A 24252-nucleotide genomic window follows, 5' to 3' on the forward strand; every position below is an offset into this window, starting at 1 on the left:
CACACACAAAGACTCATCAAAGGCTATTGTAACCTGTCACCAGCTAGGAATCACATTACTGGTGACAGGTTCTCTTTCAAGGAAATCTACCTCTGCAGTGCAGGAAAATTAAGCTGAACATACTCACCTGTCCTCCTATTCATCCTGTTCCTGGCAGTGGGCTTCTGTAATTATGACACGTGTAAGATCACCTAAAAAAAAACTTATAAAAAGCAGTCTGGACCGCGCGGATGCGCTGTCCGGCACTCTGGGCTGCTAATTATTCAAACCTCTCACCACCTCCCTCTCCCATTTTGGAGAGGGAAATGACATCACGCAGGAGGTGTGAATAATTAGCTGTCTTTTTTAGGCAATCCCAGCATGTCAAGATTAAAGGAGACCAGCGCTGGGATGGGGATGAAGAGGACGATGAAGAGGTGAGTATGGTTAGCTTAATTTTACTGTAGTGGTAGATTGACTTTAAAGGGCTTTCCTTATCAAATAGATATTGATGGATATGTGGATATGTCACAGATTTAAGAGATGCAAGTTCTACTTATGGGACCAATGTTTATCTTCAATCACAATGCAGTTAACTCACCTGCGTTGTGATTGATGGTCCATCATGGAAACAACCAAGTTCTCTGAGCTACAATGAGCCACCACTTATAGTATTCACTACTGCACAAGATCTGATAGAAGGGGTTAATTTTAGAGAGGTGAGGGTCCCAGACCCACATCTTCAAGTCATTTATGGCATATCCTATTGATTTTGATGCAAAGAAGCCAACTAGTAGCATGAGCTCCTTTGGTAAAAGTGGAGCATCTTTAGACTGTCGGGGGCAGTAACTCTTCCAGCTTTCTTACAATTTCAAGATTTGTTTCCATAATCCTATCCATGTCATTATTTTGCTATAGGAAAGTAAATTATGAAGCAGGAGGAGCAGGAGTTCGTGCCAGGTCATTATGGAGAGTGGAACCCCTCAGAATAAGGTAATCTTTTATAATTTTCTTATATTGATCATGGCACACTTTCCGAGGGAATCCCTTCTATGATACCCTTCTTGTCATGCAGTTGGAGTGGAAGTCACATCAGATGGGGGCAGACATTCCGCCTACGGCATATTACGACTGGGCAGTATTTGGCACTGACAGAGGACCAAGGATTAGTGCTACAAGACCGAGCAAAGTCTGACACCAAGTCTTCAGCTTTCTGTTTCAGAGCATCAAAGGTAAATAGTTATCAAGTTTAGAATGTAATTTGAATACAATAAGAGATATATTGAAATAATGGAACTTTAAGGACTCTTAATAGCAGTTTTTTTTAGTTGACAAACAGCTGGCAGGACTTCACCAGTGACTGGCCCCAACATACAAGCTTGCAATGACCCTGTTTATGGTTCTCCTCGCTAAGCTTTCTGTTCTGAAATATAAGCTGTTCTTATTAGTTTTTAAAATCTAAGATTGGCCCAGGCAAATTATGGTTAAAAAGAACCTGTCGTGCAAATTAACCAGCCCAAAATAAATAATTATTTAAAAGCTATGATTAAAAAGCATTGCCCTTGTCCTTAAATTGTTCTTTTCCATCGGTGCAATGTTACAGAGATAAGTTTGTAAACTTATATGAAACACACCTGATGTGAGTCATTCACACTTATTGAGTCCTGCATAGTAAATTTTACCTGCACTACTCTGCCTTCTTATTCCTGATTGATAGGCTGCTGTAGAGAGCTCTGCTACATCATTGAGCACTTAAAGTCATGTGACCAGGATAATCAAAGGGCCTGCTACATCTTCAATGTCTAGCCCATGTATGTATTTGATCACATGAAATCACAGAAGCCTCCATGGAGGATGAGAATGTGTAGAAGTCCACGGAGGCTGCTGTGCTTTCATGTGATCAGATATATGCATGGTGTACAGTTTGCTCTTGTTAGGAGGCTAAAGGACCTGTGATAATACACTGGTACAGTTAAAAGGACTTTATAGGAACCTGTCACTAGCTGTGAAAATGTGATGACAGGTGGACCAGGGTATGCACGCCCCCGAAAGCCACCCTCTCTCCCCGTTCCCGGCCTTGCCACACCCAAAGGCATGCAGGGTGGAAAATCTGAACTGGTAGAGATGGGGAGATCTACATGCCCTCTCTGCCAAGAAATGGGTGGAAAAGGCATAATAAATCTCATGCTCAGCTTTGCCAATAACTACCCTTCCAGTTGTTCTATGGTCTCTTGTCTAGATCAAAATAAGTTGTAAAGCACTATGAAATATGATGGCGCTATATAAATAAAGATTATTATTATTATAGGTTGAAATGGGTAGTTTTTTTATCTCTTTATTGTTGGGTGGTTCTAGTATTTACCCCTTGTACAGGGGCAGTTACAGATGGATTAAATAAATAGAGGCAATTCCATATGTGTCTCTGGTGTTGCAGTTAAGCCCTTTCTACATGTGTAGAATTTAGCTGCAATACCAAAAACATCCAATGAACAAGAGTGGCCATGTTTTAAAATTTCAGAGGACCCTAAAATTCTAGTAAGTAGATGGGATATGATTATGGGATACAGTAACAAAAGTGCTGATATTTGCAGCAGGGTATTCGGAGAGACTATATAAAGCTTCAATTGTTAGCAGATTTAGTTTACCATTGTTTTACTCCTGCAGGATATTTTATATAAAGAGCAGAACAGTCTAAATAGGAACAAGTATAAAACCTGTGAAGTCGCCAATCACTTTCTTTATCTTGCTCTCGACAAGTGGCCGTACTCTTTAGAAGTCGGCACCATTCAGGCCCCCATCCCATAATAATGAAGTCTCATTATGTCATTTAGTCCTTTTTAAGCCCCTTTTCTGTCTTCATTTTGGTCGCACACAGCGGGCTCTTGGCATTTACAAATAAAACATTGTTAAGGAGGAGTTTATAGGATTTTACTCTGTATAATTAACATGTTCCTGTAAAGGTCACAGTCTTTTTGTTTGCCAGGCCCTGTGTCACTTAACTGCTCGATAGAAAAGTATGAGTCACCGGGCCACCAATTTATGCAGCGAGTCATTGGGACTGTAATTATATAGCCAAAGACTCATGAAGAAACTTTAGATATACTTTTGAAGGATATCAGAATTTTAGTAAGTTTTTTTTGTGTGTAATGCTCATTGACTTTTTGAATTTGTTGTAGGAAAAGTTGGACTCTGGCCCAAAGCGAGACATTGATGGAATGGGCGTCGCAGAGATTAAGTATGGGGATTCCATTTGCTTTATCCAGCATGTAGACAGCGGCCTGTGGCTGACCTATAAAGCCCAAGATGCCAAGACAGCACGACTGGGACCACTAAAAAGAAGAGTAAGTATACATATCACACATAGACAGCTTCATTCACAGTAGTGATTCATTTGAGAGGTAAACATTAAAAAAGATATACAATGGACATATTAAGTAAAGCAGCTTCAATGTGCCTTTCTCTGCTCTTTCTCCTGCAGTGAGCAGTATATCTGAGGTCCATCCACTTCAGAGAGATAACAAGGCCAATGATTAACTCTTTCCATACCTAGCTTTTTCCCTGGACGATTCAGCTCTCTGCAGTGATTAGACCATGTAAGGCGCAACTCCAAATTTTTTTTTCACAAATCAGTAGGTCTTGGGATGTTGGACAACTTTGCCTATTTCTTTCAGAACCTATGTCCAGCAGTTTCTTCTCTATCCTTTACTGTTTAGCCTGCCCCTGCAGTAGATGTCTCCCCTTGCTACTTATCTCTGTGAGACAGTAGAACATATACACAACTGTATGGATTCTAACTCCTGAAGGAGAGGGACTGCTGCTTCCTGCTCACCGTATAGGGAGAGGAAGGTCATGTGATGATCTGTGTGTGTAGCTAGCAGAAGAGCTGTGTTTGTTCAGATCTGTGGATACAGTAGTATAAATTAGTGAGGTGCAAGATCTCCTCTGTTCACTGCCTGTCCTCCCATCCCAGTCTGTGATTCTGCTGAATTTTCTCTTTTTCTCTTGGTACTTCAAGCTTTATCATAGACTCTTCATCACTCCCTGCAGCCACTGCTCTATGACAGTATCTTTACAGCAGGGAAATTGTTAACCCTTACTTATCACACAACACAGACTAGTCACTTCATGTATGTACTATTTCACTGCTGGTTTCTACTAGTTATTCCTTGCTCCATCATGTGACGGAAGCTGCCAGGTTAGTCACTGTATAGATTATGTATGTACACACTATGCAGACTTCAGTGGATTTACTTGTAGGAATCTCACGGGGTTTGTTGAGTTACTTAGGATTCTTGAGTTTCTTAAGTTTCTTGAGCTACTTCTAGTTCTCACTAGATTGACATTCAAATAGAACACAAAGTAAGATGGGAAGTGATGGCAGATAACCACTCAGCTTTAGGGCAAAGACCAGAAGAGGTAAGTCTCCACCCACTGCTGCTGAGGATAATTTCTAACAAGTTTTTTTCAGAACAGAAATGCTATAACTCTGGAAAAAAAAGGGCCGAGTAATGCAATAAGGTCCTTGTTCTGTTTATATTGAAAAGGAGAAGAATGACATATGAACATATTTCTTTAATAAAGTATACTACAAAGTTTACTATTCTCATCTGCACTATTGATCTAAGGAACTTTGTTACTAGTTTAGTTATGATTTAAAGGCCATACACACAGAGAACATTGGTGGGTTCAACAAACTTTGTTCTGTGTGTCCTGTTCTTTTAAGTCTGTCAGATCTGAATAAGGGTTTTTTTAAAGAATAAAATGGCTTAATGGAACATTCCATTTTTTTTTATCAATAATATTTAGGGTGCTATTAGAACCTCCCCCTTCCTCTGCTCTCTGACAGAACTTAAGAGACTGGAGCTTTCAGCCAATTGTAGCAGCTTACTCACAGACTACCAAACATAGTGCCATACAATTTATAATGGATGTGATAGGTATTGCAGCTCAGCCCCATTCACCTGAATGTGAATGAACTGTGCACAGATTGTGTGACAGCTCAACATCACATTAAAAGGTTTCAACTATCTTGGTGGTAGTACAAGGTTTTAGACGTATTTCATTCTATTGATTGACAAAATATATGGAATATGCCTTTAATTAAAAAATGACTATAATCCTTTACTGTCTATAGCTGTCATTTGCATCTTTGCAACAGCTGAAAAGACACAGCGTGCAACCCACTACCTTATGGGATCATAATGAATATTCTCTAATATTATGGTTATTCATCCAGACACTAAACCCTTGTACTTTAAACACCCTTTGCACCCTGGTTTATAGAATCCTACTGTAAAGATGCAAGCTGTATCTAATTATAAATGAAATTTTACATTTGCTTTCCTCTGAACAGGCAATCCTGCACCAGGAAGGCCATATGGATGATGGCGTCACATTACAGAAGTGTCAGCACGAAGAGTCCCAAGCTGCTAGAATCATTCGTAACACCACAGGCCTGTTTAGTCAGTTTATAAGGTACAGATTGCTCAGCAGTGTCTAATCTTTGCCCTCTATTTTGTCTGTCGACACCAGGAAAAAGTTCTCAACAGTTCACATCTCTAGCCCCCTGACCCCATCCTTCAGTTTGTGCTTTACATATATCATTATTATTATTTATAGAGCACCATTAGTCCCATAGTGCTGTACAATCAGTAAGGGGTTCACATACAAATGCAAGCACAAAATACATAACTACAGTGATCAGGAACAAGTGGAAGGAGGACTGTGCCCTTAAGAAATGGGAAGGTAAATGGAGGCATACCAGGGTTCACCAAACTTTGGTACTTCAGCTGTTGAGCAAACTACAATTCCTTGCATACATACTATTGTTTAGATAATTAAAAGTGCCATATGTTTATAGAGAATGTTGGGAGTTGTAGTTTTCCACCATTTGAGTTAGACAAGTTGTCGATCCATGTATATACTATTACTAGCTGTAGCCTCGGTGTTACCCGGGATAGTAAAAAAAACTTCTCTTAGCTGTAACAAATTAGAACGGGTTAACAAAAATATTTTTTATGTATCTATAGACTGTCTCAGACTGTCCCTGATAGTCTCTTTCAGTGACTGTCTGTGTCTTGGGCACTCTCATTCCAGTGACTGTCTGTGTCTCGTACACTCTCATTTCATTGACTGTCTGTGTCTCGGGCACTCTCATTCCAGTAACTGTCTGTGTCTCGGGCACTCTCATTCCAGTGACTGCCTGTGTCTCAGGCACTCTCATTCCAGTGACTGTCTGTGTCTCGGGCACTCTCATTCCAGTGACTGCCTGTGTCTCAGGCACTCTCATTCCAGTGACTGTCTGTGTCTCGGGCACTCTCATTCCAGTGACTGTTTGTGTCTTAGGCACTCTCATTCCAGTGACTGTCTGTGTCTCGGGCACTCTCATTCCAGTGACTGTCTATGTATCAGGCACTCTCATTCCAGTGACTGTCTGTGTCTCGGGCACTCTCATTCCAGTGACTGTCTATGTATCAGGCACTCTCATTCCAGTGACTGTCTGTGTCTCGGGCACTCTCATTCCAGTGACTGTCTATGTATCAGGCACTCTCATTCCAGTGACTGTCTGTCTCGGGCAGACAATGGCTCCTGTGTATGGTGGGTAATAAGAGGATTTTGGAAAGTGTGGGGTAAAAATTTCGGCTCAAAACGTGGTCCAAGAAGTCACAGGCAACAATTGTGCAAAATTTGGTGATTGTACATGGGACGGTGCAGGTTCCTTTAGCGGACATACATACACACATACATCCAGCTTTATATATTAGATTTGTCAAACTGATACAAAGATAATTATATCAGAATGACGTGAGATGAAGAACCTGCAGCAAATACTTTATTACATCACCGAGGTTTTGCTGACGCATCTGTAAAATGTAAAGGCCAAAGTGGAGTCACTGAAATATTCATGTATTTGGATTTGTCTTTTGCTGAAGCCGATGTTTTTGGTTTTTATAACCAGTGACCTGGATTCTTTGACGGGAAACAACCGGACAGTAACAGCCCCCATCGCCCTGCCTATTGAGGAGGTAGTTCAAACCCTGCAAGACTTAATAACTTATTTCCAGCCTCCCGAGGAAGAACTAGAACATGAAGATAAACAAAATAAGCTCCGCTCACTCAAGAACAGGCAGAACCTTTTCAAAGAGGAGGTATAAGTCCAGAGACTCTTGAACAAAAAAGTTTCTGTCTTTTTAGCTTTCTTCTGTTGTTTCATTTCACTTTTATTTACAATTTTATTATCTTTATTACAGTGTCCATATTGTTTTACATTTACTTTAGTTATTTCGTAAATATGAATATTACAAAGGCTCCTTAGTGGGTTGTTATCAAGGTAGTGGCGTGGGTTTGCTCTTTAGCTCCTCTATACAGTGTCAGATTAGGTTTCCTAAGGCCCACCAGAGAAAATCAATGTGGAGGCCCACTCTTTATTATCCCCCTGGAAATATACTCTAGCAGTGTTAAAATTGTGTTGGGGTTCAGTATTGGTTTGAGCCAGGGCCCACCGGAGGATCCTCCAACAGTGCCTCTATAGTTTGGACTTTACTGTAGATAAACCACCAGGTCATCACCTGTAGTAGTTGGTTGTTGGTGGTAGAGGTCAAGGTTGGAGCAGACAGAATCAGTGTGCAGTCAGTAATCCCAAAAATAGGTTACTCATCCATGAGTAAATACAGAAAGTGCAACCACAGTAACCTTAACGAACTAGCAAATATAGGAACTATTTCACTCAGGCATCTTCCAATGGAGAAGCTGTCTTAAAGGAAATCTACCACCAGGATGAATGATTGTAAACCAAGCGCACTCACATACTGGTGTGTGCCCCCTCTGGCAGGATCCACTTTTCTATAAGCTTTTTATGTCCTTGTTTTAAAAAATAAAAGACTTTAAACATTATGCAAATGAGCCAGATGGGCTCCAGGCTCTATTAAAACCTATGGAACCCACCAAACATGATGTGGGCATAGTCTTATTCTTGAGACTTAATATTAAATATGTCTCAAGAATTTAGCATTATCATATATGTTTTTCAAAGAATCTGAATAAAAAACCATTAACTATTACCACTTCTGCTTCCTGTGCAGGGAATGCTGGCTCTGGTGCTAAACTGTATTGACCGTCTCAATGTATACAGCAGCGCAGCACACTTTGCTGAATTTATTGGGGAGAAGGCTGGACCAGCATGGAAAGAAATCCTGAACCTTCTCTATCAATTACTAGGTGGGTGTACAATAAATAACATTTATTATTATTTTTATTTTATGACTGTGTTGTCGAAAATGATATAAAAAATATATGAATATATGTATTCATCTGCTTTAAAAATTGAAGCCAAATGCCAAGGTATAGAGTCTGCTATGCAGTGGTAACCTGTGCTGGTTACTTGCTGTGTGTTTGTATATTTCTAAAAAGGTCTCATAGCATCCACATCCCAAAACAGGATTTTTTTTTATATTTGTGGACTTTTGTTGATTATGCTTGGACTACCAACCAGTGTCTTGTCAGCTCTGTGCTGGTTTTAAGAGCTTACAGTCTGAATTTATTGTTTGGAGCTCTGCCCCTTTTGTGTATAGAATTTGGAATCGATAAGCTTTCCACTTTATTAACTTACGGCTTATCAGCAATATTATCAGTGAATGTCCACTTGCTTAGACCCCCACCAATCCTAAGTACATGTGCCCTTGTTTGCAGTAGAGAAGGGTCACACGGAATGGTTATCCTTCATTATAGTAGACTATGAAACCAAAACATATTTTTAATATTTACCCAGAATATTTGCCCAGAGGGGATCGTAAATGATTGAAAGTCTCCACACTCCTGCAGGGCGGCCTTGGGGTACATTCACACGAACATAATCGAGACCGATATCCGGCCACACCATTTACAGCCAGATATCAGTCCCCATTGACGTCTATGGCGCCCAGTCACTGTGCGGTGAGCACACGTTGCCTCACCGCACCATGACCATGCACAGAAAACTATAGGACATATCCTTTATTTCACCTTTTTATGGCACCAGCCCTGCGCAGCTCTATGGAGAGGAGAGGGGTGAGCAGCGGTTTTTGCTCCTTCTCTTTGGCGTGCTGATCTGAGACTGCCTGGGCTATAGTTGGGAATTTGTTCCTTCTGTAATAGATATACTGGTTTTACTTTTATCCCACATCATGTCATTTAGCTGCTTGGTAGTCATGCTTGCCATTTAAAGTAGCCAAAAGAGGAAAGAGGAAATGTATGCCTTATACCATATTTACCATACCATACCTTATTCTATATTTCCCAGAATCCCCCAGGGGAGCATCAGTGGCTGTAAGTTTCCACACAGTTGCAAGGTGGCCTTAATTGGCAAAGTCTCAATAAGGAGAACTCTTACTCCCTGATTATAGTGGACTAGGGACAAAAAAAACAGCTGGGCCTGTATCTTCGGTGGAACATGACCCCTTTGCCCCTGCAAAAGTATATCAGGATCACTGTTTTTAATAGGCAGCCCTTCAGGAATGCCTCCATAATTAGATTGACCACCATTTCATTGGAGGATTAATAAGAATTATGGTTGCAATGCATAGTAGTAGACAATTGAGAAGCAGCACTCCAGTATTTCCAATGAAAAAAGGGTTTTATTCCACCAACATAGTGCATTATAATAACTAATGTTAGGTGCCTATGAATGTTTAGAGGCTGCTCCCTACAACTACAGTGCATCAGTTATCTCCCATGAAGTTATGTATTATAACTAGTGGTATATGGTATGCAGTTTAAAGCTGTGGTTGGAATATTGCATGGGAACAGCTAAGTTGAGATGAAACCTACCCAAACCGACCAATCATAGGAGAGAAACCGTATGTTCATTTTTAACTTTTTTGTTTGTTTGTTTTTCAAGCTGCTCTAATCCGTGGAAATAGAAGCAACTGTGCACAATTTTCCAATAACTTGGATTGGCTTATAAGTAAATTGGAGCGTCTTGAATCATCTTCAGGTGGGTTCACTGTAACCAGTCTGATTCAATAACAGCATACTGCATAATTACAAATAATAACATCAAGCAGCTGGTATTATACGACGCACATTCTATTATCCTCACAATTCTCAGCAACGCACATTCTCAGCACTTCTTTCACACATATTTCCTACATAAACATGGAGAGCTAATACTACTGACTGTTTTCAAGTGGAATTTAATTCCTACTGGGAAGTGAATGGGCATGTAAATTCTTTTTGGAACCTATTAAAGGAAAAACTACCATCAACATCCAGCATGATAAACCAGGGACACTTGGAGGCGGCACGGTGGCTCAGTGGTTAGCATTACAGCCTTGTAGCGCTGGGGAGGTGGGTTCAAGTCCCAGAGTCAACATCTACAAAGAGTTTGTATGTTCTCTCCGTGTTAGCGTGGGTTTCCTCTGTGTCCTCCGGTTTCCTCCCACACTCCAAAACATACTGGTAGGATGATTAGATTGTGAGCCCCATGGGGACAGGGACCGATTTGGCAAGCTCTGTGCAGTGCTGTATAATCTGTGTGTATTACCCATAGATCCAGGTATCTTCTTATATTTGTTATTCATGACCTCCATTATTTTAATGAGTCAGAAAGGCTCTGCGGGTGTAGCTTCATGGGTTGTTACACTGTCTAACCCTCCATCCCCTCCCTTACTCGGTTAGCACTTCCCCCTCCCTCTGCCTGATGCAATCTCATGACCACACAGTGGGGTGGAGGGAAGTGCTCCTGCACAGCCTGTAAAGCAGATAGGCTCTGGTAACACTCCCCCACAGCCCTTCTGACTTAAATTTAGCATAAATAGCATAAATTTAAAAGTTGATATTAGAAGGAAGGAGGCCATGGATAACAAATATAAGAAGAATACCATAGTCATAGTGCTGGATCTATGAGTAAGTGTATCAAGATGGATTTTGATGGAAGATTTCCTTTAGGATACACAGTTATGCAGAATGTAACTGCTTGCAAGCTTGTCCTATTTCTAATATGTGGGACATATATGATCATTATTTATATTGAAGATCCGGTGTAAGAGGAGTTGTACTACAGGAACATTGCATAGTTTAGCTCAGACATACAGTAAATACATGAAGCAAATGTTATGTGTTACTTTTATTATTCCACAAACCATTCGGAGAACTGGACATTAATTTCTAGAAATTATTTGCTTTTCTGTTCTCTTATAGGAATACTGGAGGTGCTGCACTGCATTTTGATTGAAAGCCCCGAGGCATTAAATTTAATAGAGAAGGGACACATACGCTCTATCATTTCTCTTTTGGACAAACATGGACGAAACCACAAGGTAAAGGAGAAAGTAGTGATGGTAGATACACATAACAGATTAAATAGTCATGATTATAGTATGATTATTATTATGAATAATAATAATATCACCCTAGGAAAAAATACTAGTTACCAGTATTATTATTATTATTATTATTATTATTATTATTATTATTATTTTTAGAAAATTAATATAAAAAAGGATGTACAGCAAATGCATAAACATACCCTACCAAACCCTCTCCAACCCAAGAGAGAAGGGGAAGTAGAAAAAAATCAGTAGATAGAATTAATATATAAAACTATTTAAACAAATACAATTTTAGTAAAGATGATGTTATCAGTTGTTTCCCAAGCAGGTCTAGGGGATCTTTCCATCAGTTACAATGTATAAATTACATTGCTCCTCCAAAAGGAAATATTTGCTATGGCACTAGATATCCATTATTTTGTCTTGATTTGTCATGTAGCATTTAGAAGGTTTTCTCTTTTATTTTGGAGACAGTTTTTACAATTTTTAAATGTCCAGCAGAAAAAAATTATGCAAATTATAGTAATAATAGGAAAGTTTATTAAAGGACTTCTACCACCAGGATGAAGGATTGTAAACCAAGTACACTGACATACTGGTGTGTGCCCCCTCTAGAAGGACCCACAGTTTTTAGCTTCTTGTGCGCTGTTTTTTTTGTTTTAAAAAGGCTTCTAAAATTATGCAAATGAGTGTGAGGAGCTCCAGACTACATTAGCATGTGTGGAGCCCCTTAGGCTCATTTGCATAATTGTTAAGCCTTTTTTTTCTTAAAACCAAAGGCACAGGAAGCTTAAAGTAGAGAAGATCCTGCCTAAGGGGGCACCAGTATGTCAGTGTGTTTGATTTACAATCCTTCATCCTGGTGATAGATTTACATTAATGTGTCTGAGGCAGGATTTGAACTCAGGATTCTTGGTATCTGAGGTCGGACACAACCCGTTGTCAGAATAAGGATTTTCTTAGCCTAAAATCCTCAATACCAATGTTCTATATTGAAGAAGAAAGAACATACTGTTATATGGAGGTAAATCAATAGAACATTTCCACTTTAATTAAAACTGAAGAAAAATTTTATTATGTGGCAGTAAGTAATAATTTTGGAATCTTTCTTTTTCACCAGACAACCGCTTCTCTCATCTTACAAGCGGGACTCTAACAAAATGGGGGTGGGAACCTTGGTAATGTGATAATTATGTATCCTCGTTAATCTCTTGTCTCCAGGTTCTGGATGTCCTGTGCTCTCTGTGTGTTTGTAATGGGGTGGCAGTCCGTACAAACCAGAATCTAATTTGTGACAACCTTCTGCCCAGGAGAGATTTGTTGCTTCAAACTCGTTTGGTTAACGATGTCACCAGGTATATTTTAATTAATCACTTCAGATATAAAAGGGGAAAACACCAGAAAATTAAGAGATTTTGTTATAAAAATATTATTTTTATTTTTCATTTACTGTGTCTTTTTATTCTATAATCTAAATTCTAAAGCTCACCTTCTCCCCCTCCCCCCTGTGCAATAACCTCAGCACAGATAACAAAGCATGCCCACAACACATCTGTGAACATCTCCCAATTTTTGTGTCTAAGGAAGTTGTTTATTTAACTTTTTCATGTCATTATCTATGTAGGACATCTACCACCAGGATGAAGGATTGTAAACCAAGCACACTGACATATTGGTGTGTGCCCTCTCTGGCAGGATCTGCTCTTCTTTGAGCTTCCTATGCACTGTTTTTTTAAGAAAAAAGGCTTTAAACATTATGCAAATGAGCCTGAGGAGCTCAAGGCACAATTATCACCTATGGAGCCTGGAGCCCCTCAGACTCATTTGCATAATTTTAAGCTTTTTTTTTTGTACCAGAGGAGGCAGACAACCGAATGTGTTAGGGTTGTCTGTAATTAGTGGTCGTCTGTAAGTTGGGTGTCCTCAAGTAGGAAATCACCTGTATTCTAAGATAAGATAAACTTTATTTATCCCAATACATTTTGGGGATTTTCCCAAGAAATTTAAATTTTCGCTTTATTTTATATTCCAAAATATAACGTTGAGGTAAATCTTTGTTTGTATTTCTAATGTTATTTTTTTCAGCATGAGGCCAAATATCTTCCTGGGTGTAGCTGAGGGATCAGCGCAGTACAAAAAGTGGTACTTTGAGATGATTATCGATCAGGTCGATCCATTTCTGACTCCAGAACCAACTCACCTACGTATAGGCTGGGCTTCCACCTCTGGTTATGCTCCTTACCCTGGTGGAGGTGAAGGATGGGGAGGCAATGGTGTAGGTGATGATCTTTTCTCCTATGGCTTTGATGGTCTTCACTTATGGTCTGGTAAGTGAATTTTGGAAAATGTCTCTTTTTAGGGGTTGAGCAGACTAGAACCTGAACTTCAGCTATAAGTTCTGGTTCGGTGTTTGGACTCACCCCCCAAGATGAAACCTGCAATCGGTGGCCAGCACAGATCACAGATGTTAACCCTTCAAGCATAGCTGGCAAAGTCGCTGTCATTTTCCATAGGATTGCCACTTCCTTGATGACGTCATGGGGAGCGATGATCCTAGGGAAAATGGTGGCAGCTGTGTGGGTGGCAATTAAAGTAATAACACCCACAAACAGTGGCAGCACCGATCGTGGGTGTTATCGGTGGGGGTTAACATTTGAGTTCTTGTACACAAACCCAAAAGGGTCCGCTCATCACTACTCTTTATATTTAATCATCATCCTTTACTGTGCAGGTTCTTGCCACTCAACCAAGGATGAAACAAGGGGTTGCTTCCAAAAGCTAAGATCAAATATGTAGCATTTTGGCATGTTTGGCCCTGGTCATGAGAGGGTTTTTAGATCTAAAATGACACCTAATAAAAGCGTCATTACATTATGCACTTGTTTGCCTGTAGTTACGGGCTTGTATTGTACCTCTGGGCATAAATGAAATGAAGCCATCGCTGAATCCTGAGCTTAACGCTCTTTGGAGACTCGGAAGAATACACAGTCATGCATTTGCCAGTTGGAGGGATTTGAGCAGTAATACAACAAAAGCCAATTTCCTCTCTATAATCCACTGTCTTCAAATGCAACAGCTGTGCAGAACTGGACAAGAGTAATTCCCCAGACTGTGAAATGGTGCGAGACTCCTGTCACCAAACGACACAAAACATCGGAGAGAAAGGAAGACATTCACCAGGTTCTTTGATTCACTTTCATTGCATTGGCCTCTCTAGTCTTGGCACCTCGCCTTAGTAAAAGTGCTACTTGTTGGGGCAAAAGTGGACACATGGATCTGATGGCAACGTATGTGTTTCCTCATTCTTGATATGACATATTCCAGTTGTCCGTTGGAGCCAAGAATTAAGAACATGTGTAATTAATTTAGTCCTCTTGTCTAGAGAGACAAAGAGCTAACAGAGATATCAAATAACACGAGAAGTAAGAGTCACTTACCAGTCCCTGTCACTTTCCTGCCAATGCTTCCTACTGTTCACCTGACTCCCGAGATCAGATCTTGTCACCACTGAGATCGTCACTAGAGATGAGCAAATCTATCTGTAGACTCAATACAAATCTGCCAATTTTGTTTTTGGCATTGAAGAAAACCCAAATCTTTTCAGCTTTGCCTCAGATTCATATTTAACCACTTCAAGAGCAGGTTTTTCATGTTTGGTTTTTTTTAACACCCCTCCTTCCACAAGCCATAGCTAATAGATTTTTCTGTGTACATTGCTGTACAAGGGATTGTTATCTGCGGAACAAAGTATACTTTCTAGTGGTACCAGTTATATTCTGTGTCATGTCCTAGAAATCTGGAAATGAAATTCCAAATATGGTGGAATTGGCTACAGAAAAAGCAGTTGTGCCGTTAAGACCCTCATGGAGATACCAAATTTATATACTGATAGTTTGGTTATGTCTTTATACCTTTAAAAAAAAACAGAAATCTTGTGTTGTCATATTCTGATCCCAGTAACTTTTTCATTCTTTTTGAGCGATGAGATAATGATATTATTAATAGTATTTCGAAAGCTGTACAAGTTGGACATTTCTTTACATAAAATAATGTGATAATAGTTTTCATATTTTGATAAACGGACATTTCGTATTGTCGGGGTATCTATTAAATTTATTTTTAATTATTAATTGAAGTTTTAACATTTTTCCCATGGGCAATGCAATAATATATTGTAGAAAGTTCTGGAAAAATATATAAGAAATGGTTTGAATAAAAATTAGTAAAGTCGATGCATGTGATCTGTGTGATAAAAATATATTTGTGAGTGATAAAACAATAAGTGTAAATTGGTTGTTCAGGTGAGCTGTGACAGCTTTTTTTTAACTAATTTTTTTTTCTTTACAATGATTTCAGGCCCCTTACGGTACTTGAATCCTAGGGGGTCTGATTGCCTATACAATATATTGCAATGCAGGGGTATTGCAGTATTTTGTGAATATACCCCTTCTTTAATACAGTCTGCCTCTGGCAGTCTAATAGAGTCTGCCAAATTACAGCTATGGGAGCCCCTTAGAGGCTCCCAGGTGCCATGGAAACTAATCAGCAGCCCCAAATAACCTAATGGGGGTGCCGATCTTAGGCCAATATGGCAGTTTTCATGTGCCGTTCTGTATAGGTGCTCTGGCCAAATTTGAGTTAAACTCTTAGGTGCAAGCAATTATCATGACTTGTTACAGCTGTATAATACCGTCATGTATGTACAAGGCTTGGTTCGTAAACCCCTTTCCATAGACCACTTAAGGACCGGTAGACATAATTTTATGGTGATCGGTATTTAGGGCTGTAATAGAGAGTGCGGTTGCAACAGGGTCTGAAAGGCTTAGGGGGCCCATAAGGTGTCACTTTCCAATATGAGAAGACTAGTGCTATAAACCATACATTATAGTTGGGGACCTGGCACAGACCTTGCAGGATCAGCTTCATCCTACGCCATTGCTGGTAGTGAAAGGATTAAAAATGGCAGCAAGATCATCTCTAATAATCCCTGCTGTCATGATATATGGTTAGGATATCCCCCTAAGTTTGTGATCAGTTGGGGTCCTACTGCTGGGAAACCCAATGATTCGGAAAAAAAGAACCACAATGCTAGTTTCGGATATCATAGCAAGCTAAGTTATCAACTATGTGTCACGGCTCTATATACTATATAGTTAAATTATCTTCTACTGTTGGCTAAACCACTAGGGATCGGTGGACCATCTGATGTATATGGACCATGTGCAAACCCCGTGTTCTGGCAGAACCTTCTGAATATGCCTTCTGTCCTCAGCTATCTATGGTGCATGAGAACTGATGACTGCGGCACTATCTGAAAGTTGGGGTTATTTTCTTGAGACAACCCCTTTAAATCTGAACTGTGTTTGGTTTAAAAGTCTGAATTTCCTATCCCGGCTGTTTTTAGAAGTGCCATTGGCCCAATTGCCTAAAATAGCACACACAGTGATGTGAGTGATCCCTCAGCAGTTTGCGTAGACAAAATGTGATATATTTGTGAGGTTCAGACGCAGTCCATGGAGCACAATTCACATCTCTTTCTAGTCTCACTATGACTCACTCCTCGCGCCCTCGGTACTATTTTTTCGATCATTGACGTATAAGGCCGAAATTAAGTTAAGTGCTTTTGTATTTGACTCACGGCGGAGCAGGATAATTAGGATCCCGTCTACTACTAAATTGCTTTGTTGCTCTTTCTACAACTTCCCTTCTCCTGTGACTTGTAGTTTAGCAGATATAAAGATTGTACTATAGTCACTCTCTTACTACCTACTGTCTTATCCCTTTACATAGGACGTGTACCAAGGGCCGTGGCTTCAACTAACCAGCATTTACTAGCATCGGATGACGTGGTCAGCTGCTGTCTAGACCTGGGAGTGCCTAGTATTTCATTTCGTATTAATGGGCAGCCAGTCCAAGGCATGTTTGAGAACTTTAACACCGAAGGTCTCTTTTTCCCAGTTGTAAGCTTTTCTGCTGGGGTCAAGTAAGTCATTTTTGTTAATTGTTATGTTTTTTTCCTTTAATATAAATGGCTCTTAAAGGAAACCTACCACTGCTAATGGTAGGTATTAGCTGTAAACACCGGGCACCAGCTCAGGGTGAGCTAGTGCTGGAGCTTACCTTTGCTAGTGTTTTAAAGCGCTATATCGCGGTTTAAACACATTTTGATGAACAGACCCGAGGTAGCTTCGGCGCTTGATGCGCCTCCATAGGAAGTGCCGGTGGCGTCACGCGCAAACTGCTTCGGGTCTGTTCATCAAAATGTGTTTAAACCGCGATATAGCGGTTTAAAACACTAGCAAAGGTAAGCTCCGGCACCAGCTCACCCTGAGCTGGTGCCCGGGGTTTACAGCTAATACCTACCATTACCAGTGGTAGGTTTCCTTTAAAGGGAATCTTTCACCAGCTTTTACCCCATTAAATTACTAGCCCCCTCAAGTAGGGTATATGCAATATCCTTTCTAGAATTTCCTCTTTTATGTGAAATCTTGCCTGTGAAACTATAAAAAATAACTTCTAAAGTTGGATGAAAATGAGCTGAGAAGAGACAATATTGCCCGAGATGAGTTTGCAGGGGGCGCGTCACTTCAGACTCCGCTACGTTTGGCTCTTTAATATAAAACCAGCATAATTCTAGATATTGAAGAGCCAAAGGTGGACATGATTTTAATCTGCAGCTCTTGTTCTCACCTAAATCTTTAACTATCTGTATCTATTTCCACAGCATAGAAGTACAAGTTAGGTCCAGCTTCATACAACAGTCCCAGATAGGTCATAAAACGTAGAAAATTTATTTCCTCTTTTTAAAAAATCCATAAAGAAAGGATGAACATATGGAGTACACAGATACACACAAGGTTATTTCCTACGCGTTTCAGAGAATTCCTTCATCAGGCCATGATCATCGTTTCTTTATGTATTTTTTTAAAAAGATGAAATAAATTTTCTACGTTTTATGACCTATCCGGGACTGTTGAATGAAGTTGGACCTAATGGGGCAGATTTACTTACCCGGTCCGTTCGCGATCCAGCGGCGCATTCTCTGCGCTGGATTCGGGTCCGGCCGGGATTCATCAAAGCAGTTCCTCCGCCGTCCACCAGGTGGCGCTGCTGCGCTGAAGTCCGCTGGAATGCCTCGAAATACACCGGCCTATCCAGGATGAAGGTGAGTGAAATTTTCGCGACACAATTTTTTTTTTAAATGCGGCGGTTTTTCCGAATACGTCGGGTTTTCGTTCGGCCACGCCCCCCGATTTCTGTCGCGCGCATGCCGGCGCCGATGCGCCACAATCCGATCGCGCGCGCCGAAAACCCGGGGCAATTCAGGTACAATCGGCGCAAATCGGAAATATTCGGGTAACACGTCGGGAAAACGCGAATCGGGCCCTTAGTAAATGACCCCCAATGTGTACTTTTATGCTGTGGACTTGGAACTGAGTTGTCTGTGCATCACCGCATAGCCTTCAGGTGAGCTGACTCTCCTTCCTCGTAGTATATATCTGTATCTATGGCTCTGTAGATCAGAGAACCTCGAGCCTAATGTGATCTGAAAGATGAGATTCTTATCTTTAATATGACACCAGCATGGTTCTAGATATTGAAGATAAGAATCTCATCTTTCAGATCTCATCAGGCTTGAGGTTGTCTGATCTACAGAACCATAGATACAGATAGTTAAAGTCGTGGGTGAGAATGTGAGATGCAGATTAAAATCATGTCTGTATCTCTGGTTCTGTTGCCCAGAAGCTAATTTGAAAGATGAGATTCTTATTTTTAATTTGATACCAAAATCATGGTTCAAGATATCTGCCTCTAAAAGTTGACTCATCTCAGGCAAATATGACTCTTCTCTGCTCATTGTCACTGGACTTGGGAGGATATTTTTTATTATAGGTAAATGGGTGAGATCTCACATTAAAGAAGGAGTTGTACAGAGAATATTTCATATCCCACCTGGTCTAGTAGTTTGAAGGGGTAAAAGCCAGTGACCCCTTTAAGAGATCTGAGACTACAGATCTTTGTACAGAATTTACTGTATAAAGCAGTTTTATTTACTGACCCAAAGAATAACCAGGGACATGATCCTACTATGTTTCAGGGTCCGATTTCTTCTTGGTGGACGCCATGGGGAATTCAAGTTCCTACCCCCAGCAGGCTATGCTCCATGCTATGAGGCCCTGCTGCCAAAAGAGAAGATGAGAGTGGAACCAGTAAAAGAATACAAAAGAGACTGTGAAGGAGTTCGGGATTTGTTGGGTACAACACACTTCCTGTCCCAAGCTTCATTCATTCCCTGCCCCATTGATACCAGCCAGGTATAACATCTTAAACTTCCCAAATATTATACTCAGTGATATATGTGTATGCATAAGTACAGCAGGATATTTGGGTCACAGCTGCATTAGGGTTCATATTTTTAAGATCCGATCCCACGACCTACGAATGTCCATACCACTGTATGTTCTTTAATTAGTCATTATTTTATTTTATTCATTTATGCAATGAATGGATTTTAATACTTATTGCACTCTATAAACAAATATTTCCTCGCTTTTCAGATTGTTTTACCTCCTCACCTTGAGAAGATCCGAGACAAATTAGCAGAAAACATCCATGAACTTTGGGGCATGAACAAAATTGAACTTGGTTGGATCTACGGCAAGGTACCTGAGCATTTTATTTAATGGAATTAATTATGTAATGTATTATTTATTATCTTCCTTTATGATCATGTACATTATACATAGTGAATACAGTAAGAAAAAAGTCCTATGGTGCTCCATTTCCATACAAGTATATGTGCAATCAAAATAAATTGTTGGAGTAGAAAGGCCCTCGCCCATCAATGACTGCTTGCTTCAAACAAGGATTGATGAATTTATCTTCTAATGATAAGAGGGAAGCGCTCCAAGTGCAGATACACAAAAAAAACCTACAGCCTTTTTGTGCGCTTGGCGCTTCTTCCAGCTGGTCAAGATGCAAGAATGGCTAGACCATTATACCTCTTGTGTCACCCCTCATCCTCATAGACTGTAAGCTCTTGTGTCACCCCCTCATCCTCATAGACTGTAAGCTCTTGTGTCACCCCCTCATCCTCATAGACTGTAAGCTCTTGTGTCACCCCCTCATCCTCATAGACTGTAAGCTCTTGTGTCACCCCCTCATCCTCATAGACTGTAAGCTTTTGTGTCACCCCCTCATCCTCAAAGACTGTAAGCTCTTGTGTCACCCCCTCATCCTAATAGACTGTAAGCTCTTGTGTCACCCCTTCATCCTCATAGACTGTAAGCTCTTGTGTCACCCCCTCGTCCTCATAGACTGTAAGCTCTTGTGTCACCCCTCATCCTCATAGACTGTAAGCTCTTGTGTCACCCCTTATCCTCATAGACTGTAAGCTCTTGTGTCACCCCCTCATCCTCATAGACTGTAAGCTCTTGTGTCACAACCTCATCCTCATAGACTGTAAGCTCTTGTGTCACCTCTCATCCTCATAGACTGTAAGCTCTTGTGTCACCCCCTCGTAGACTGCAAGCTCTTGTGTCACCCCCTCATCCTCATAGACTGTAAGCTCTTGTGTCACCCCCTCATCCTCAGACTGTAAGCTTGTGTGTCACCCCCCCATCCTCATAGACTGCAAGCTCTTGTGTCGACCCCGCATCCTCATAGACTGTAAGCTCTTGTGTCACCTCCTCATCCTCATAGACAGTAAGCACTTGTGTCACCCCCTCATCCTCATAGACTGTAAGCTCTTGTGTCACCCCCTCATCCTCATAGACTGTAAGCTCTTGTGTCACCCCCTCATCCTCAAAGACTGTAAGCTCTTGTGTCACCCCTCATCCTCATAGACTGTAAGCTCTTGTGTCACCTCTCATCCTCATAGACTGTAAGCTCTTGTGTCACCCCCTCATAGACTGCAAGCTCTTGTGTCACCCCCTCATCCTCATAGACTGTAAGCTCTTGTGTCACCCCCTCATCCTCAGACTGTAAGCTTGTGTGTCACCCCCCCATCCTCATAGACTGCAAGCTCTTGTGTCGACCCCGCATCCTCATAGACTGTAAGCTCTTGTGTCACCTCCTCATCCTCATAGACAGTAAGCACTTGTGTCACCCCCTCATCCTCATAGACTGTAAGCTCTTGTGTCACCCCCTCATCCTCATAGACTGTAAGCTCTTGTGTCACCCCCTCATCCTCAAAGACTGTAAGCTCTTGTGTCACCCCTCATCCTCATAGACTGTAAGCTCTTGTGTCACCCCTTATCCTCATAGACTGTAAGCTCTTGTGTCACCCCCTTATCCTCATAGACTGTAAGCTCTTGTGTCACCACCTCATCCTCATAGACTGTAAGCTCTTGTGTCACCTCTCATCCTCATAGACTGTAAGCTCTTGTGTCACCCCCTCATAGACTGCAAGCTCTTGTGTCACCCCCTCATCCTCATAGACTGTAAGCTCTTGTGTCACCCCCTCATCCTCAGACTGTAAGCTTGTGTGTCACCCCCCCATCCTCATAGACTGCAAGCTCTTGTGTCGACCCCGCATCCTCATAGACTGTAAGCTCTTGTGTCACCCCTCATCCTCATAGACTGTAAGCTCTTGTGTCACCTCCTCATCCTCATAGACAGTAAGCACTTGTGTCACCCTCTCCATCCTCATAGACTATAAGCTCTTGTGTCACCCCTCATCCTCATAGACTGTAAGCTCTTGTGTCACCTCCTCATCCTCATAGACAGTAAGCACTTGTGTCACCCCCACTTGTGGCACATCGGCGCCGGCATGCACGTGCCGGAAATCGGGGGACGTGCCCGAACGAAAACCCAACGGATTCAGAAAAAACGCCGCATTTCAAAAAAAAAATGTGTCGCGAATAGAGATGAGCGAACATGCTCGTCCGAGCTTGATGCTCGGTCGAGCATTAGGGTACTCGAAACTGCTCGTTGCTCGGACGAATACTTCGCCCGCTCGAGAAAATGGCAGCTCCCGCCGTTTTGCTTTTTGGCGGCCAGAAACAGAGCCAATCACAAGCCAGGAGACTCTGCACTCCACCCAGCATGACGTGGTACCCTTACACGTCGATAGCAGTGGTTGGCTGGCCAGATCAGGTGACCCTGGGATAGACTAGCCGCTGCCCGCGCTGCTCGGATCATTCTGTGTCTGGATGCCGCTAGGGAGAGAGCTGCTGCTGGTCAGGGAAAGCGTTAGGGTGTTCTATTAGCTTACTGTTAGGCAGGAGTGATTCTCAAAGAACCCAACAGCGCTTCTTAGGGCTACAATAACGTTCTACTTTTTTTATTTTAATTTGCATCTAGTACCATTTTGTGAGGAATTAGCAGGGGGACTTGCTACCGTTGTGTTTAGCTCTTAGTGGCACACATATCCATAGCAAAGACCGAAGTGGGAAAATTTAGTAGGGGTTGGATTTCAATTAGGCACTAACTCAGTGTCATCTCATCTGGCATAGTAGTGTGCTTTGATACTTGGCTAGAAAATAGCCATAGGAGAATACAAAGAGCTTACTTACGCATACAGTAGCGTTCTATATATTTGATTTCTGGTTGATCTGCTGGTGGCTGTACTTTCTGCAGTGCATGTACTAGCCAATTCTGAGCAATTTGTAGTGAGACTTGCGACCGCTGTGTTCTGCGCTTAGTGACGCACATATCCATAGCAAAGACCGAAGTGGGAAAATTTAGTAGGGGTTGGATTTCAATTAGGCACTAACTCAGTGTCATCTCATCTGGCATAGTAGTGTGCTTTGATACTTGGCTAGAAAATAGCCATAGGAGAATACAAAGAGCTTACTTACGCATACAGTAGCGTTCTATATATTTGATTTCTGGTTGATCTGCTGGTGGCTGTACTTTCTGCAGTGCATGTACTAGCCAATTCTGAGCAATTTGTAGTGAGACTTGCGACCGCTGTGTTCTGCGCTTAGTGACGCACATATCCATAGCAAAGACCGAAGTGGGAAAATTTAGTAGGGGTTGGATTTCAATTAGGCACTAACTCAGTGTCATCTCATCTGGCATAGTAGTGTGCTTTGATACTTGGCTAGAAAATAGCCATAGGAGAATACAAAGAGCTTACTTACGCATACAGTAGCGTTCTATATATTTGATTTCTGGTTGATCTGCTGGTGGCTGTACTTTCTGCAGTGCATGTACTAGCCAATTCTGAGCAATTTGTAGTGAGACTTGCGACCGCTGTGTTCTGCGCTTAGTGACGCACATATCCATAGCAAAGACCGAAGTGGGAAAATTTAGTAGGGGTTGGATTTCAATTAGGCACTAACTCAGTGTCATCTCATCTGGCATAGTAGTGTGCTTTGATACTTGGCTAGAAAATAGCCATAGGAGAATACAAAGAGCTTACTTACGCATACAGTAGCGTTCTATATATTTGATTTCTGGTTGATCTGCTGGTGGCTGTACTTTCTGCAGTGCATGTACTAGCCAATTCTGAGCAATTTGTAGTGAGACTTGCGACCGCTGTGTTCTGCGCTTAGTGACGCACATATCCATAGCAAAGACCGAAGTGGGAAAATTTAGTAGGGGTTGGATTTCAATTAGGCACTAACTCAGTGTCATCTCATCTGGCATAGTAGTGTGCTTTGATACTTGGCTAGAAAATAGCCATAGGAGAATACAAAGAGCTTACTTACGCCTACAGTAGCGTTCTATATATTTGATTTCTGGTTGATCTGCTGGTGGCTGTACTTTCTGCAGTGCATGTACTAGCCAATTCTGAGCAATTTGTAGTGAGACTTGCGACCGCTGTGTTCTGCGCTTAGTGACGCACATATCCATAGCAAAGACCGAAGTGGGAAAATTTAGTAGGGGTTGGATTTCAATTAGGCACTAACTCAGTGTCATCTCATCTGGCATAGTAGTGTGCTTTGATACTTGGCTAGAAAATAGCCATAGGAGAATACAAAGAGCTTACTTACGCATACAGTAGCGTTCTATATATTTG

At 41.3% G+C, this 24252-nt stretch overlaps 1 protein-coding gene across 15 annotated transcripts in view; it reads left to right on the plus strand.

Moving 5' to 3' along the window:
- Positions 1 to 24252, plus strand: part of RYR3 (ryanodine receptor 3) — a 434191-nt gene that overhangs the window by 197634 nt on the left and 212305 nt on the right. For all 15 annotated transcript variants that reach the window (XM_072115452.1, XM_072115453.1, XM_072115457.1 and 12 more), the window contains 13 exons: positions 898 to 972; positions 1055 to 1211; positions 3156 to 3320; positions 5333 to 5454; positions 6938 to 7127; positions 8061 to 8196; positions 9854 to 9949; positions 11155 to 11273; positions 12507 to 12640; positions 13371 to 13612; positions 17076 to 17268; positions 19384 to 19600; positions 19844 to 19948. In XM_072115452.1, coding sequence (XP_071971553.1) covers positions 898 to 972; positions 1055 to 1211; positions 3156 to 3320; positions 5333 to 5454; positions 6938 to 7127; positions 8061 to 8196; positions 9854 to 9949; positions 11155 to 11273; positions 12507 to 12640; positions 13371 to 13612; positions 17076 to 17268; positions 19384 to 19600; positions 19844 to 19948 — 1951 coding nt within the window. The remainder of the gene's footprint in view (positions 1 to 897; positions 973 to 1054; positions 1212 to 3155; positions 3321 to 5332; positions 5455 to 6937; positions 7128 to 8060; positions 8197 to 9853; positions 9950 to 11154; positions 11274 to 12506; positions 12641 to 13370; positions 13613 to 17075; positions 17269 to 19383; positions 19601 to 19843; positions 19949 to 24252) is intronic.

Source organism: Engystomops pustulosus, chromosome 7 (genome assembly GCF_040894005.1).
Source record: "Engystomops pustulosus chromosome 7, aEngPut4.maternal, whole genome shotgun sequence".
NCBI lineage: Eukaryota > Metazoa > Chordata > Amphibia > Anura > Leptodactylidae > Engystomops > Engystomops pustulosus.